General features: G+C 44.8%; 1 protein-coding gene across 1 annotated transcript in view; it reads right to left on the reverse strand.

Annotated features, from left to right (window-relative positions):
- Positions 1-11,173: 11,173 nt before the first annotated feature.
- The window catches only part of b4galt5 (UDP-Gal:betaGlcNAc beta 1,4- galactosyltransferase, polypeptide 5), a 57,620-nt gene continuing 50,327 nt past the window's right edge, over positions 11,174-18,466 (reverse strand). The window contains exon 9 of the mRNA XM_055932862.1: positions 11,174-18,307. Coding sequence (XP_055788837.1) covers positions 18,157-18,307 — 151 coding nt within the window. The 3' untranslated portion in view covers positions 11,174-18,156. The remainder of the gene's footprint in view (positions 18,308-18,466) is intronic.

The raw sequence follows: 18,466 nt of genomic DNA on the forward strand, positions 1-18,466 counted from the left end.
TGACCATGATGGTTTGAGGGCCGGATTGGGAATTTAGCCAGGACACCGGGGTTAACCCCCTACTCTTACGATAAGTGCCATGGGATCTTTAATGACCTCAGAGAGTCAGGACACCCGTTTAACGTCCCATCCGAAAGACGGCACCCTACACAGGGCAGTGTCCCCAATCACTGCCCTGGGGCATTGGGATATTTTTTAGACCAGAGGAAAGAGTGCCTCCTACTGGCCCTCCAACACCACTTCCAGCAGGTATTGGAGTGGCCATCACAAAGCCCTGACCTCAATCTCATAGAAGATTTGTGGGCAGAACTGAAAAAGCGTGTGCGAGCAAGGAGGCCTACAAACCTGACTTACAGCAGCAGGAGGAATGGGCCAAAATTCACCCAACTTATTTTTTTATTTTGTTTTATTTCACCTTTATTTAACCAGGTAGGCTAGTTGAGAACAAGTTCTCATTTACAACTGTGACCTGGCCAAGATAAAGCAAAGCAGTTCGACACATGCAACAACACAGAGTTACACATGGAATAAACAAACATACAGTCAAATAATACTAAAGTCATAATACTAAAGTCTATATACAGTGTGTGCAAATGAGATAGGATAAGGGAGGTAAGGCAATAAATAGGCCATGGTGGCGAAGTACTTACAATATAGCAATTCAACACTGGAATGGTAGATGTGCAGAAGATGAATGTACAAGTAGAGATACTGGGGTGCAAAGGAGCAAGATAAATAAATAAACACAGTATGGGGATGAGGTAGTTGGATGGGCTATTCACAGATGGGCTATGTACAGGTGCAGTGATCTGTGAGCTGCTCTGAGCTAGTGAGGGATATATGAGTCTCCAGCTTCAGTGACTTTTGCAGTTCGTTCCAGTCATTGGCAGCAGAGAACTGGAAGGAAAGGCGGCCAAAGAGGAGTTGGCTTTGGGGGTGACCAGTGAGATATACCTGCTAGAGCGCGTGCTACGGGTGGGTGCTGCTATGGTAACCAGTGAGCTGAGATAAGGCGGCGCTTTACCTAGCAGAGACTTGTAGATGACCTGGAGCCACTGGATTTGGCGACGAGTATGAAGCGGGGGCCAGCAAACGAGAGAGTACAGGTCGCAGTGGTGGGTAGTATATGGGGCTTTGGTGACAAAACGGATGACACTGTATCCAATTTGTTGAGTAGAGTGTTGGAGGCTATTTTGTAAATGACATCACCGAAGTCGAGGATCGGTAGGATGGTCAGTTTTACGAGGGTGTGTTTGGCAGCATGAGTGAAGGATGCTTTGTTGCGAAATAGGAAGCAGATTCTTGAATTAATTTTGGATTGGAGATGCTTAATGTGAGTCTGGAAGGAGAGTTTACAGTCTAACCAGACACCTAGGTATTTGTAGTTGTCCACATATTCTAAGTAAGAACCGTCCATAGTAGCGATGCTGGAAGGGCAGGCAGCGATCGGTTGAGGAGCATGCATTTAGTTTAACTTGCATTTAAGAGCAGTTGGAGGCCACGGAAGGAGAGTTGTATGGCATTGAAGCTCGTCTGGAGGTTAGTTAACACAGTGTCCAAAGAAGGGCCAGAGGTATACAGAATGGTGTCGTCTGCGTAGAGGTGGATCAGAGAATCACCAGCATCATTGACGTATACAGAGAAGACAGTCGGCCCGAGAATTGAACCCTGTGGCACCGAGACTGTCAGAGGTCCGGACAACAGGCCCTCCGATTTGACACACTGAACTCTATCAGAGAAGTAGTTGGTGAACCAGGCGAGGCAATCATTTGAGAAACCAAGGCTGTTGAGTCTGCCGATAAGAATGTGGTGATTGACAGAGTCAAAAGCCTTGGCCAGGTTGATGAATATGGCTGCACAGTATTGTCTCTTATCGATGGCAGTTATGATATCGTTTCGGACCTTGAGCGTGGCTAAGTTGCACCCATGACCAGCTCTGAAACCAGATTGCATAGCAGAGAAGGTACGGTGGGATTCTAAATGGTCGGTGATCTGTTTGATAACTTGGCTTTCGAAGACCTTAGAAAGGCAGGGTAGGATAGATATAGGTCTGTAGCAGTTTGGGTCTAGAGTGTCTCCCCCTTTGAAGAGGGGGATGACGGCAGCAGCCTTCCAATCTTTGGGAATCTCGTACCATACGAAAGAGGTTGAACAGGCTAGTAATAGTGGTTGCAACAATTTCGGCAGATCATTTTAGAAAGAGAGGGTCCAGATTGTCTAGCCCGGCTGATTTGTAGGGGTCCAGATTTTGCAGCTCTTTCAGAACATCAGCTATCTGGATTTGGGTGAAGGAGAAATGGGGGAGTCATTGGCGAGTTGCTGTGGGGGGTGCAGGGCTGTTGACCGGGGTAGGGGTAGCCAGGTGGAAAGCATGGCCAGCCGTAGAAAAATGCTTATAGTTAGGGATGGACATTTCAGGGTTTTTGGTGGTCTTCCTAAGCCAGGATTCAGACACGGCTAGGACATCCGGGTTAAAACAAACTTAGGGAGGAGGCTTCTAATGTTAACATGCATGAAACCAAGGCTTTTACGGTTACAGACGTCAACAAATGAGACCACCTGGGGAATAGGAGTGGAGCTAGGCACTGCAGGGCCTGGATTAACCTCTACATCACCAGTGGAACAGAGGAGGAGAAGGATAAGGTGACGGCTAAAGGCTATAAGAACTGGTCGTCTAGTACGTTCGGAACAGAGAGTAAAAGGAGCAGGTTTCTGGGCACAATAGAATAGATTCAAGGCATAATGTACAGACAAAGTTATGGTAGGATGTGAGTACATTGGAGGTAAACCTAGGCATTGAGTAATGATGAGAGAGATATTGTCTCTAGAGACGTTTAAACCAGGTGATGTCACCGCATATGTGGGAGGGGGAACTAAATGGTTGGTTAAGGCATATTGAGCAGGGCTAGAGGCTCTACAGTGAAATAAGACAATCACTAACCAGGACAGTAATGGACAAGGCATATTGATATTAGGGAGAGGCATGCGTAGCAGAGTGATCATAGGGGTCCAGTGAGTGGTTGGGCTGGCTGGCGATTCAGACAGCTAGCAGGGCGGGGCTAGCAAGCTAGCAGAAGGGCCTTAGAGGGATGTCGCGACGGTTTTAGCCTCCTCGTGCGGTGATGTCGATAGACCAGTCATGATGGATTAGTAGGATTCCGAGTAGCAGAGGGGTCCAAGTCCAATTGGCAAAATAGGTATAGTGGCCCAAGAATCTATTCAGCTAAAAGTCCAATATGCTCTAGACAGCTAGCGAGCCGCAGCTAGCAGGCTAGCTGATGGGCATTCAGGGGACGTCGCGACGGACGGGCCTGTTGGAAAAAAACCCTCGGGCAGATTACATCGGTAGTCCAGTCGTGATGGATAAGCAGGGCTTTGTTGAGCAAAAGGGGCCCAGGCCAATTGGCAAAATAGGTATAGTGGCCCGAGAAATTGGCCAATGGGCCTATTAGCTAACAGTCCGATACGCTCTAGACAGCTAGCGGACCACAGCTAACAAGCTAGCATATGGGCATTCAGGGGACGTCGCGATGTAGGAGCCAGTTGATTACCCCCTCGAGCAGATTACGTTGGTAGTCCAGTCGTGAAGGGTCGGCGGGGTTCCGTGCCCCGTACCGGCAGTAGAAGAGGTCCGGGTATTGTAGCCCAGGAGTGGCTGATGGGCCTCTTCAGCTAGTCAGGAGATGGGCTAGCATGGGCTAACTCCAGGCTAATTGGTGCTTGCTTAGAGACAGAGATGTTAGCAAGGAGTAGTCACTCGGATTGCAGCTAGCTAGCTGCGATGATCCAGGTGAAAAGGTTCAAAGCTTGCGGTACACACACACACACATGTAACAGTATAACTTTAGTATGTCCCCTCGCCCTCGGGCGCGAACCAGGGACCCTCTGCACACATCAACAACAGTCACCCACGAAGCGTCGTTACCCATCGCTCCACAAAAGCCGCGGCCCTTGCAGAGCAAGGGGAAACCCTACTTCAGGTCTCAGAGCAAGTGACGTAACCGATTGAAATGCTATTAGCGCGTACCCGCTAACTAGCTAGCCATTTCACATCCGTTACACACACATATACAGTTGAAGTCGGAAGTTTATATACACTTAGGTTGGAGTCATTAAAATTAGTTTTTCAACCACTCCACACATATCTTGTTAACAAACTATATTTTTGGCAAGATGGTTAGGACATCTACTTTGTGCATGACACAAGTCATTTTTCCAACAATTGTTTACAGACAGATGATTTCACTTATAATTCACTGTATCACAATTCCAGTGGGTCAGAAGTTTACATACACTAAGTTGACTGTGCCTTTATACAGCTTGGAAAATTCCAGGAAATGATGTCATGGCTTTAGAAGCTTCTGATAGGCTATTTGACATAATTTGAGTCAATTGGGTGTGTACCTGTGGATGTATTTCAAGGCCTACATTCAAACTCAGTGCCTCTTGCTTGACATCATGGGAAAATCAAAAGAAATCAGCCAAGACCTCTTGTAGACCTCAGCAAGTCTAGTTCATCCTTGGGAGCAATTTACAAACGCCTGAAGGTACCACATTCATCTGTACAAACAATAGTACGCAGTATAAACACCATGGGACCACGCAGCCGTCATACCGCTCAGGAAGGAGACGCGTTCTGTCTCCTACTTTGGTGCGAGAAGTGTAAATTAATCCCAGAACAACAGCAACGGACCTTGTGAAGATGCTGGAGGAAACAGGTACAAAAGTATCTATAGCCACAGTAAAACGTGTCCTATATCGACATAACTTGAAAGGCCGCTCAGCAAGGGAGAAGCCACTGCTCCAAAACCGCCATAAAAAAGCCAGACTACGGTTTGCAACTGCACATGGGGACAAAGATCATACTTTTTGGAGAAATTACCTCTGGTCTGATGAAACAAAAATAGAACTGTTTGGCCATAATGACCATTGTTATGTTTGGAGGAAAAAGGGGGAGGCTTGCAAGCCGAAGAACACCACCCCAACCGTGAAGCACAGGGGTGGCAGCATCATGTTGTGGGGGTGCTTTGCTGCAGGAGGGACTGGTGCACTTCACAAAATAGATGGCATCATGAGGAATTGAAAATGATGTGGATATATTGAAGCAACATCTCAAGACATCAGTCAGGAAGTTAAAGCTTGGTCGCAAATGGGTCTTCCAAATAGACTATGACCCCAGCATACTTCCAAAGTTGTGGCAAAATGGCTTAAGGACAACAAAGTCAAGGTATTGGAGTGGCCATCACAAAGCCATGACCTCAATCCTATAGAAAATTTGTGGGCAGAACTGAGTGCGAGCAAGGAGGCCTACAAACCTGACTCAGTTATAAGAGCTCTGTCAGGAGGAATAGGCCAAAATTCACCCAAATTATTATGGGAAGCTTGTGGAAGGCTAACCGTAACACTTGACCCAAGTTAAACAATTTAAAGGCACTGCTACCAAATACTTATTGAGTGTATGTAAACTTCTGGCCCACTGGGAAGGTGATCAAAGAAATGAAAGCTGAAATAAATCATTCTCTCTACTATTATTCTGACATTTCACATTCTTAAAATAAAGTGATGATCCTAGCTGACCTTGACAGGGAATTTGTACTAGGATTAAATGTCAAGAGTTGTGAAAAACTGAGTTTAAATGTATTTGGCTAAGGTGTATGTAAACTTCCGACTTCAACTGTATGTATGTATGTATGTATGTATATATATATACGTACACACACACACACACACACCCTAATAGAAAACACACAGCAGGATAGATAAAATACACAGCATGAGCAGAGCCCCATGGGCAGGGAACAGCTGGGTGCCCACTCCAGCAAACTTAACCCTCTCCCTCCCTGGGGATGCAGCGAGGCACAGAGGGACCCAACCATGGATGACCTAGAGAACAGAGACACAGGATGGAGAGAGAGAGAGAGCAGCTCTGAGGCTTGTCACTTTGTGTGCTGATATGAAGGGAAGTGACTGAAACACACACACACACACACACACACACACACACACACACAGAATAGGAACAGAGTGCTACCCATAGAATGAGATATTGCCATTCTTCAGCACTGAAGGCCAACTCTTTCATTAGTGGCATAAAGACTGCTGGAGAGAGGCACAAACGCACGTACATACATATACTGAACAAAAATATAAAACGCAATGTCAAAGGTTTGACTGAGTTACAGTTCATACAAGGAAATAAGTCAATTGAAATAAATTAGGCCCTAATCTCTGAATTTCACATGACTGGGAATACAGATATGCATCTGATGGTCACAGATCATTACAAAGCAGTAGGGGTGTGGATCAGAAAACCAGTCAGTGTCTGGTGTGACCACCATTTGCCTCATGCAGCACGACACATCTCCTTCACATAGAGGTGATCAGGCTGTTGATTGTGGCCTGTGGAATATTGTTAAACTCCTCTTCAATGGCTGTGCGAAGTTGCTGGAAATGCCTGTCCATACCATAACCCCACCGCCACCATGGGGAAACTCTGTTCACAACTTTGACATCTGCAAACCGCTCGCCCACATGACGCCATACACATGGTATGCGGTTGTAAGGACGGTTGTACTTACTGCTAAATTCTCTAAAACGACCTTGGAGATGGCTTATGACAGAGAAATTAACATTAAATTATCTGGCAACAGCTCTGGTAGACATTCCTGCAGTCAGTATACCAATTGCACACTCCCTCAAAACTTGACATCTGTGGCATTGTGTTGTGTGACAAAATTGCACATTTTAGAGTAGCCTTTTAATGTCCCCAGTACAAGGTGCAACTGTGTAATGATCATGCAGTTTAATCAGCTTCTTGATATGCTACACCTGTCAGGTGGATGGATTATCTTGGCAAAGGAGAAATGCTCACTAACAGGGATGTTAGCTTTTTGTCCATATTGAATATTTCTGGGATCTTTTATTTCAGCTCATTAAACATGTGAACAGCACTTTACATGTTGCGTTTATATTTTGGTTGAGTGTACATATGCATACGCACATTCCCCGGGCACCGATGAAATGGACTTCGATTACGGCAGCCCGCCGCACATCTCTGATTCAGAGGGGTTGAGTTAAATGTGGAAGACACATTGATCACATTCAGTTGTGCAACAGATTAGGTATACCCTTTCACATTCAAACACATTTTTCTAATAAAACCGTCAAAAGAAATGCGTGTCACTGCACAGAGTGTATATTTTTGGTGATTTTAATATTCATATGGAAAAGTCCACAGACCCACTCCACAAGGCTTTTGGAGCTATCATCGACTCAGTGGGTTTTGTCCAACATGTCTCTGGACCTACTCACTGCCACAGTTTTGTCCCATGGAATAAATGTTGTGGATCTTAATGTTTTTCCTCATAATCCTGGACTATCGGACCACCATTTTATTACGTTTGCAATCGCGACAAATAATCTGCTCAGACCCCAACCAAGGAGCATCAAAAGTCGTGCTATAAATTCTCAGACAACACAAAGATTTCTTGATGCCCTTCCAGACTCCTTCTGCCTACCCAAGGACGTCAGAGGACAGAAATCAGTTAACCACCTAACTGAGGAACTCAATGTAACCATGCGCAATACCCTAGATGCAGTTGCACCCCTAAAAACTAAAAACATTTGTCATAAGAAACTAGCTCCCTGGTATACAGAAAATACCCGAGCTCTGAAGCAAGCTTCCAGAAAATTGGAACGGAAATGGCGCCACACCAAACTGGACGTCTTCCGACTAGCTTGGAAAGACAGTACGGTGCAGTTTCGAAGAGCCCTCACTGCTGCTCGATCATCCAACTTTTCAAACTTAATTGAGGAAAATAACAACAATCCAACATTTATTTTTGATACTGTTGCAAAGCTAACTAAAAAGCAGCATTCCCCAAGTGAGGATGGCTTTCACTTCAGCAGTAATAAATTCATGAACTTCTTTGAGGAAAAGATCATGATCATTAGAAAGCAAATTACAGACTCCTCTTTAAATCTGCGTATTCCTCCAAAGTTTAGCTGTCCTGAGTCTGCACAACTCTGCCAGGACCTAGGATCAAGAGAGACACTTAAGTGTTTTAGTACTATATCTCTTGACACAATGATGAAAATAATCATGGCCTCTAAACCTTCAAGCTGCATACTGAACCCTATTCCAACTAAACTACTGAAAGAGCTGCTTCATGTGCTTGGCCCTCCTATGTTGAACATAATAAACGGCTCTCCATCCACCGGATGTGTACCAAACTCACTAAAATTGGCAGTAATAAAGCCTCTCTTGAAAAAGCCAAACCTTGACCCAGAAAATATAAAAAACTATCGGCCTATATCGAATCTTCCATTCCTCTCAATTTTTTTTGAAAAAGCTGTTGCGCAGCAACTGCCTTCCTGAAGACAAACAATGTATACGAAATGCTTCAGTCTGGTTTTAGACCCCATCATAGCACTGAGACTGCACTTGTGAAGGTGGTAAATGACCTTTTAATGGCGTCAGACCGAGGCTCTGCATCTGTCCTCGTGCTACTAGACCTTAGTGCTGCCTTTGATACCATCGATCACCACATTCTTTTGGAGAGACTGGAAACCCAAATTGGTCTACACGGACAAGTTCTGGCCTGGTTTAGATCTTATCTGTCGGAAAGATATCCGTTTGTCTCTGTGAATGGTTTGTCCTCTGACAAATCAACTGTACATTTCGGTGTTCCTCAAGGTTCCGTTTTAGGACCACTATTGTTTTCACTATATATTTTACCTCTTGGGGATGTCATTCGAAAACTTAATGTTAACTTTCACTGCTATGCAGATGACACACAGCTGTACATTTCAATGAAACATGGTGAAGCCCCAAAATTGCCCTCGCTAGAAGCCTGTGTTTTAGACATAAGGAAGTGGATGGCTGAAAACGTTCTACTTTTAAACCCCGACAAAACAGAGATGCTTGTTCTAGGTCCCAAGAAACAAAGAGATATTCTGTTAAATCTGACAATTAATCTTGATGGTTGTAAAGTCGTCTCAAATAAAACTGTGAAGGACCTCGGCGTTACTCTGGACCCTGATCTCTCTTTTGACAAACATATTAAGACTGTTTCGAGGACAGCTTTTTTCCATCTACGTAACATTGCAAAAATCAGAAATTTTCTGTCCAAAAATGATGCAGAAAAATGTATCCATGCTTTTGTTACTTCTAGGTTAGACTACTGCAATGCTCTACTTTCCGGCTACCCGGATAAAACACTAAATAAACTTCAGTTAGTGCTAAATACGGCTGCTAGAATCCTGACTAGAACCAAGAAATTTGATCATATTACTCCAGTGCTAGCTTCCCTACACTGGCTTCCTGTTAAGGCAAGGGCTGATTTCAAAGTTTTACTGTTAACCTATAAAGCGTTACATGGGCTTGCTCCTACCTATCTTTCCGAGTTGGTCCTGCCGTACATACCTACACGTACGCTACAGTCACAAGACGCAGGACTCCTAATTGTCCCTAGAATTTCTAAGCAACCAGCTGGAGGCAGGGCTTTCTCCTTTAGATCTCAATTTTTATGGAATAGTCTCACCCATGTGAGAGACGCAGATTCGGTCTCAACCTTTAAGTCTTTACTGAAGACTTATCTCTTCAGTAGGTCATATGATTGAGTGTAGTCTGGCCCAGGAGTGTGAAGGTGAACGGAAAGGCTCTGGAGCAACGAACCGCCCTTGCTGTCTCTGCCTGGCCAGTTCCCCTCTCTCCACCGGGATTCTCTTCCTCTAACCCTATTACAGGGGAGTCACTGGCTTACTGGTGCAATTTCATGCCGTCCCTAGGAGGGGTGCATCACTTGAGTGGGTTGAGTTACTGACGTGATCTTCCTGTCTGGGTTGGCGCCCCCCCTTGGTTTGTGCTGTGGTGGAGATCTTTGTGGGCTATACTCTGCCTCGTCTCAGGATGGTAAGTTGGTGGTTGAAGATATCCCTCTAGTGGTGTGGGGGCTGTGCTTTGGCAAAGTGGGTGGGGTTATATCCTTCCTGTTTGGCCCTGTCCGGGGGTATCATCGGATGGGGCCACAGTGTCTCCTGACCCCTCCCGTCTCAGCCTCCAGTATTTATGCTGCAGTAGTTTATGTGTCGGGGGGCTAGTGTCAGTTGGTTATATCAGGAGTACTTCTCCTGTCTTATCCGGTGTCCTGTGTGAATTTAAGTATGCTCTCTCTAATTCTCTCCTTCTCTCTTTCTTTCTCTCTCTCGGAGGACCTGAGCACTAGGACCATGCGTCAGGACGACCGGGCATGATGACTCCTTGCTGTCCCCAGTCCACCTGGCCTTGCTGCTGTTCCAGTTTCAACTGTTCTGCCTGCGGCTATGGAACCCTGACCTGTCCACCGGACGTGTTACCTGTCCCAGACCTGCTGTTTTCAACTCTCTAGAGACCGCAGGAGCGGTAGAGATACTCTTAATGATCGGCTATGAAAAGCTAACTGACATTTACTCCTGATTATTATTTGACCATGCTGGTCATTTATGAACATTTTGGCCATGTTCTGTTATAATCTCCACCCGGCACAGCCAGAAGAGGACTGGCTACCCCTCATAGCCTGGTTCCTCTCTAGGTTTCTTCCTAGGTTTTGGCCTTTCTAGGGAGTTTTTCCTAGGCGCCGTGCTTCTACACCTGCATTGCTTGCTGTTTGGGGTTTTAGGCTGGGTTTCTGTACAGCACTTTGAGATATTAGCTGATGTACAAAGGGCTATATAAAATAAACTTGATTTAATATGAATGAACAATGAGCAAATATGACACAGTAAAATTCTGTGGCATATGTCTCCTAGTGGTTTTGTATGATTGAATGGAGCCAAATGAAGAGGCGGGTGACTGCAGTGGGCTAACCTGAGATGTCCTGCTGTTGATGTTCTAAATGTCGCCCACTAAATGCAGCTGTGACCCTCCTGTCGGACTCTCTGGTTCCTGCTGTGACGGATGACACACACACACAAAATTAAACAACCAAAACCTTTGTCCCAGTCACTGATATGATACAGAACAGCTGTGCAGTGGAGAGTCCTGTTAACAGAAGACATGATTTGGTCTAGTTCTACTACAGTACTGGTGTGACTAGCTCTGACCACTCCCTCTTCTCCTTACTCCTCACATTTCTAGCCCTTTTCTGAGCCAACATGTCCCCCTTAATTTCAATCATTTCAGAGCACATGGACATCATTTAAAGTTAATTTTATTGGTGTACTTTGACAATAACGATGGTAAAAAAAAAACATCATACAAATGTTCAATAAACAAAAGATAATGCAGCCAGACAGACAGACGTAAGGCTGACATCGAGTTTTTACAAGTGGCTTCAGATGGCTTCAATTCAAGGAGAAATAAAGTCCTTACAATCAGAGAAAGATATATTAGTAATATAGTAATGACTTATTCATCTTTTAATTTGCCTTTATACAAAAACACATTTTGGGGGTGTATAATCTGGAGTTGGTAGCAGTTGGAACATGGTTTGGCTTCCTTGTCCCATTACTATAAGCATAATGGTGTTTTTGGCTGATGTAGTTCTCCCTATAAGCAGTGCTGGACTTGGACTGATATAGGTTCCGGTACTCATTTTGGGTGCCGGTACTGTTTATATTTAGGTGCAGGAGCTCCACAATACTTTTGAGCTAGTATTCTATAAGAGGAACAGGAGCTCAAGCAGTAGAACATTTGAGGTGCCGGGTACTCAGCTCCGGTGAGCTCCTCCCCAAGTCAAGCACGGCCTATAAGCTACACCTACACCGTACCACTTTAGACTACTGAGATGACCCACATCATCTACTTCACGACAATGGGAACTATTCCAGAATGCTGATGGGTTCTAATGCTGATGGACTAACCCTTACATTATTCCTTATCTACAATGAGTTTGGAACCAACAATGTGAAAGTGATTATGTAGTGCTTGATGAGGGTAAGCAGGTCCATGGCACCAGAAAGAACTCAGCGGAACCCCTTGTTCGTTAAGCATTTGTAGGGATTTAAGACCTTTAATTTCAATAACACTAGACACAATATTTACATAGTGAACATTTATCTTATATGCACCTTTTCCTTCAATTTACATAGATTTGCTCATAAAAAATGTAAGCGTGTGAAAACACTGAAAAAAACGAAAGAGGTTTTTATTAAGGCTTGCCAGTCTGTCAGGGCGCCAGTGCTTATCTCTGAGACGACTAGCCTCCATGATTATCCAGTCTGCTACATGTACATCTAGACAGAATAATAACAGTGGCTAGTCATACCAGGGAGGAGCAGCGCTGGGCCCTTCATTTGGACTGGCACAGAATGGATCAGATCATGGCTCTGCTAGGTCAGAGAGGAGCCTGACAAGACCGGGGCGTTGCAGCAAAGGGACACCCTGGCTGAGCTCACCACACTGACACAGGATCATTTAGAACAATCTAAACCCCATTGTCTTCCGGCAGATGCCGTTATTCTAACGGGACACGCCGTTAAGACAATCGTTGGGCTATCTGACGTAAGACCATGCCTAAACTAAATGTAAACCAAGGTGTCCCCAGTCCTAATCCTCGAGAGCTGCAGCACTGTAAAGACCAACCAATGTCACTGACAGGACAGAGTATACTACAGTACATGTTTACTTGGTTTCCCAGGTCTAGGTCACTCACTGGTTCAAGGCAAAGAAACAGAACCAGAGGCTGCAGGCCTCGGGGTCTGGACTGGGGCTAACCTTGAAGGTCTGGGGTTAACCTAGAAGTGACAGACAGCAGGGGGATTCACACCCAGGCCTCAGGTTAGCACTACTGCTGGGTTATATTCCTCTCCTCCTCCAGCAGTAGTGGAAACCTTAGGGCTCGAATCAGAACACTCCAGCCGACAAACTCAGGCTCTCTGAGCAGAGCAGAGCTTGAAAACAAACAAACCTAAATATTTACAAACAAAAAACAACAACCTCTTGTAAATGACACCTGGGCCCCTGGCATTGACAGGCTCCACCATTTCAATCAAACACACTCGAAGAGAAAGACTTTAGAAAAACTAGCAGCTAATGTCAACAACTCTCCACTAAGCACCTCCAACGTGATTGGCTACAGTAGGTAAGTAAACACATGCTTCTAGTTGGGTGACATTAAAAAGAGGAAGGATGAACCAATAAGAGGGGTACTTCCTGTAGCTATCTACACACAGGATTGGTTCCCAGGCAGCACGTAGTGAGTGGCTCCCCCAATCGAAGGGCAAGCAGATCAGCACCATTGATTATCGATGAAGAAACAGAAGGTGCTTAGCAGGAGGAAGTGACTTTAATTAGGCGTCTTCCTCTTCTTGTGGTTGTCACACAAAATGGCCTACGTCTACAGTGCCGGTTCAGCTGATTAACGAACATATAAAATCCAAAATTAACCCCTAGATCCTAATCTCTATGCATGTGTGTAGATCCAAGTGGATTGGACAGGTATAAGCAACATGGCAGACATTCCAACTAGCATTTTCAAAAAGGCATGGTGGAGCCGTTCCCATTTTGCTAATTGTATCAGATCTAAGTGCATAGAGTTTAGGGGCAGTGATTAATTTAGAACATATTTCCACACAGGTTGAACTTCCAATCTCACACCAATTTCACAACCACAAGTTTCAGTGCTTCTAACACAGCCTGTCTCACAGCAGGTTTTGTACTGAATCATCATCACCACAATATCAACCACAACAAAATCAATCAATCACAGGAAGTCATCTTTAAAAGATTAAATAAATAAAAGGAGGTCCCGCCTCCGTCATATCATGAGAACAAAAAAACTTTTTTCCCAAATGATAAATCTGAAGAAAGTCAATGTTTTGACAAGGCGATGTGTGTGAAATGAACTATCAGTATATTAAAGCTATGGAGACACAGAGACATGGATGGGCCGGTGTGTTGGAATATAGGCCTTTGAACAGAGACAACAGTAGGACCACATTTGATGTTACTTCAGTACTGTGACAAAACAAATTCACTCAAACACTGCCACACACACACGCTAGCACATGCACTCTACACACACACATACGTATGATGGGATTATAAATGTTCTACTGTAATAATGTTGTACTGTTTTATTTTTGCCTTCATTTGTTTGGACCCAGGAAGAGTTGCCATAGCAGCAGCTAATGGGGATCCTTAAAAACTACAAATACAAAAATACACATATCTGCACACACGAGAAGACGAAGGGCTGGAATTGCTGGAGATATTTGGAGCGGTGAATGTACCATAGTTTGTGAGGTCTCATGTAGCATACCACCCAAACACAAAAGCCAGTACTCAGACTTTTCCCACACACAGACATACACACTGGCTAAAGATTAACCACTTGCTAATGACTTCATCTGTGTCTGCAGTTACTTTCTGACCTTTGAGCAGTGCCTAAGGGCACCGTCATCATAGTCCAGCAGGATGGGGAGCGGGCTGGAAAGCATTGCCACGGTGTCGAACCAACGTCAGAATGACATTACACGAAGCGGCTGCAAACAGTGCGGTGTCTCTTTAAATAGACATTAGTGAAAGTGCCTCTGCAGGCTCCATCGCAAATGACCCTATAGATTAATAAACATTTATGTTTAGGGTAAAGGGGATATAACAGGGTCTCTAGTTTTAGACTACCTCTCAAACATAATCCTATTCCTATACAGTGTTACACATTATTTTGGAACACACAGGCCTATATGGAAAAGGGTGTCAATTGGGAGACAGGCTTAAACTGCATGGCATGATGTGAACAGTGAACATTTCAGTTTAGGAGACTCACTAAACATGTGTCTGACATCAGATAATCCCTCAAAGCAGTGAAAACAGGATGCTAACAAGCCCATGTGCATAGCTATCCCTCTCTCTCTCACTCATACATAGCTATCCCTCTCTCTCTCACACATATACATAGCTATCCCTCTCTCTCTCACACATATACATAGCTATCCCTCTCGCTCTCACACATACATAGTTATCCCTCTCTCTCTCACACACATACATAGCTATCCCTCTCTCTCTCACACATATACATAGCTATCCCTCTCTCTCTCACACATATACATAGCTATCCCTCTCTCTCTCACACACATACATAGCTATCCCTCTCTCTCTCACACATATACATAGCTATCCCTCTCTCTCTCACACATATACATAGCTATCCCTCTCTCTCTCTCACACATACATAGCTATCCCTCTCTCTCTCACACATATACATAGCTATCCCTCTCTCTCTCACACACATACATAGCTATCCCTCTCTCTCTCACACATACATAGCTATCCCTCTCACACATACATAGCTATCCCTCTCTCTCTCACACATACATAGCTATCCCTCTCTCTCTCACACACATACATAGCTATCCCTCTCTCTCTCACACATACATAGCTATCCCTCTCTCTCTCACACATACATAGCTATCCCTCTCACACATACATAGCTATCCCTCTCTCTCACACACATACATAGCTATCCCTCTCTCTCACACACATACATAGCTATCCCTCTCTCTCACACACATACATAGCTATCCCTCTCACACATACATAGCTATCCCTCTCACACATACATAGCTATCCCTCTCTCTCACACACATACATAGCTATCCCTCTCTCTCTCACACACATAGCTATCCCTCTCTCTCTCACACACATAGCTATCCCTCTCTCTCTCACACATACATAGCTATCCCTCTCTCTCTCACACATACATAGCTATCCCTCTCTCTCTCACACATACATAGCTATCCCTCTCTCTCTCACACATACATAGCTATCCCTCTCTCTCTCTCACACATTCATAGCTATCCCTCGCTCTCACACATACATAGCTATCCCTCTCTCTCTCTCACACACATACATAGCTATCCCTCTCTCTCTCACACATACATAGCTATCCCTCTCTCTCTCACACATATACATAGCTATCCCTCTCTCTCTCACACATACATAGCTATCCCTCTCTCTCTCTCTCACACACATACATAGCTATCCCTCTCTCTCTCTCTCACACACATACATAGCTATCCCTCTCTCTCTCACACACATAGCTATCCCTCTCTCTCTCACACATACATAGCTATCCCTCTCTCTCTCACACATACATAGCTATCCCTCTCTCTCTCACACATACATAGCTATCCCTCTCTCTCTCACACATACATAGCTATCCCTCTCTCTCTCACACATACATAGCTATCCCTCTCTCTCTCACACATACATAGCTATCCCTCTCTCTCTCACACATACATAGCTATCCCTCTCTCTCTCACACATACATAGCTATCCCTCTCTCTCTCTCACACATTCATAGCTATCCCTCGCTCTCACACATACATAGCTATCCCTCTCTCTCTCTCTCACACACATACATAGCTATCCCTCTCTCTCTCACACACATACATAGCTATCCCTCTCTCTCACACACATACATAGCTATCTCTCTCTCACACATACATAGCTATCCCTCTCTCACACATACATAGCTATCCCTCTCTCTCTCTCACACATACATAGCTATCCCTCTCTCTCTCACACACATACATAGCTATCCCTCTCTCTCTCACACACATACATAGCTATCCCTCTCTCTCTCACACACATACATAGCTATCCCTCTCTCTCTCACACACATACATAGCTATCCCTCTCTCTCTCACACACATACATAGCTATCCCTCTCTCTCTCACACACATACATAGTTATCCCTCTCTCTCTCACACACATACATAGCTATCCCTCTCTCTCTCACACACATACATAGCTATCCCTCTCTCTCTCACACACATACATAGCTATCCCTCTCTCTCTCACACACATACATAGCTATCCCTCTCACTCATACATAGCTATCCCTCTCTCTCTCTCACACATTCATAGCTATCCCTCGCTCTCACACATACATAGCTATCCCTCTCTCTCTCTCTCACACACATACATAGCTATCCCTCTCTCTCTCACACACATACATAGCTATCCCTCTCTCTCTCACACATACATAGCTATCCCTCTCTCTCTCTCTCACACACATACATAGCTATCCCTCTCTCTCTCACACACATACATAGCTATCCCTCTCTCTCTCACACATACATAGATATCCCTCTCTCTCTCACACATACATAGCTATCCCTCTCTCTCTCACACATACATAGCTATCCCTCTCTCTCTCACACATACATAGCTATCCCTCTCTCTCTCACACATATATAGATATCCCTCTCTCTCTCACACATACATAGCTATCCCTCTCTCTCTCACACATACATAGCTATCCCTCTCTCTCTCACACATACATAGCTATCCCTCTCTCTCTCACACATATATAGATATCCCTCTCTCTCTCACACATACATAGCTATCCCTCTCTCTCTCACACATATATAGATATCCCTCTCTCTCTCACACATACATAGATATCCCTCTCTCACTCACACTGTCAAAGACTTTCAATTTGCTAGGCTAGTATGTTTATTTAGCTAAAGGTGTGTCTACTGTGCAGTTTGCTGTGACCAGTCAGCCACTCTGCACACAAGTCACTCTCAAGCTAATGTTATACCTTTGTCCACAGCCTCCCTCTCTCCCCCTCCATGTCCTACACAGAGCCAGCTGTGAGGACCTACTCTGTGCGTGTCTGTTGTTCACAGGTTTAATAAATCAATGAAAAATATTCATGTCAAATATTCAAGGTCAAAATAAAATCAACGCCTAGGGACCGTGTCAGCAGATTTGTGTGTGTGTACAAACTAACTCCTTCAGCCACATACACAAACTACACTACTGTCCCCTCCACACCACAGCCCTATAGAGGGAACGTGTTCCTGTTATGGTTACAGTTGCCATCGTCTCCATGAGTGAATTAATGACTTACTGAACAAATGAATGAAAGAATGAATGCTAAAGGCCCAAAATGGTGTGGAAGGCAGGTGGAGACAGAAAAGTGGAGAAGCCCGGATGATAGAAACGATTGATGGACCACAGCACAAAACGAGTGCGGCTTTCTCCTTACACGTCACGAGGATTGATCAATCAACACCGTTCTGCATGTCTTCTTCTTTTGCTTAAAAAAACTGAATCAAAGTAAATTAACTAAAAAGTCCTAAGGAGTGCTGTGACTGGTGAGATATGGCTGACGTCCATAATGACTTCATTTCCCCAGAGGGCTGTGCGGCCCGCTGCTTCCTGGTCAGTTATAGTCTGCTATAGGGGCTAGCTTCCTGCTCAGGCTGACTGATATGTTGGTGTAGAGAGGCCTCCGGGATAATAGGGGGGAGTACTGCAGGTTGTTGAGCCCATCCAGACTCTGTCTCTCCTTAGAGCGCCTTAGAAGAGTGTACCTGGGAGGACAGAAGAAAGACAGGGATCAGACAGAGGAGGATGAAGTCTGCCGGCCTCGAGCCTAGACGCTGGTCCAAGGTCAGTTTGGGTCCCAGAGAAGATGAAATAGAAGAGACCAGAAGGAAGCCATGGAAGACTATTGGGAAATACCCCAGGTT

This window comes from Salvelinus fontinalis, chromosome 8 (genome assembly GCF_029448725.1).
Source record: "Salvelinus fontinalis isolate EN_2023a chromosome 8, ASM2944872v1, whole genome shotgun sequence".
In the NCBI taxonomy this organism is placed as follows: Eukaryota; Metazoa; Chordata; class Actinopteri; order Salmoniformes; family Salmonidae; genus Salvelinus; species Salvelinus fontinalis.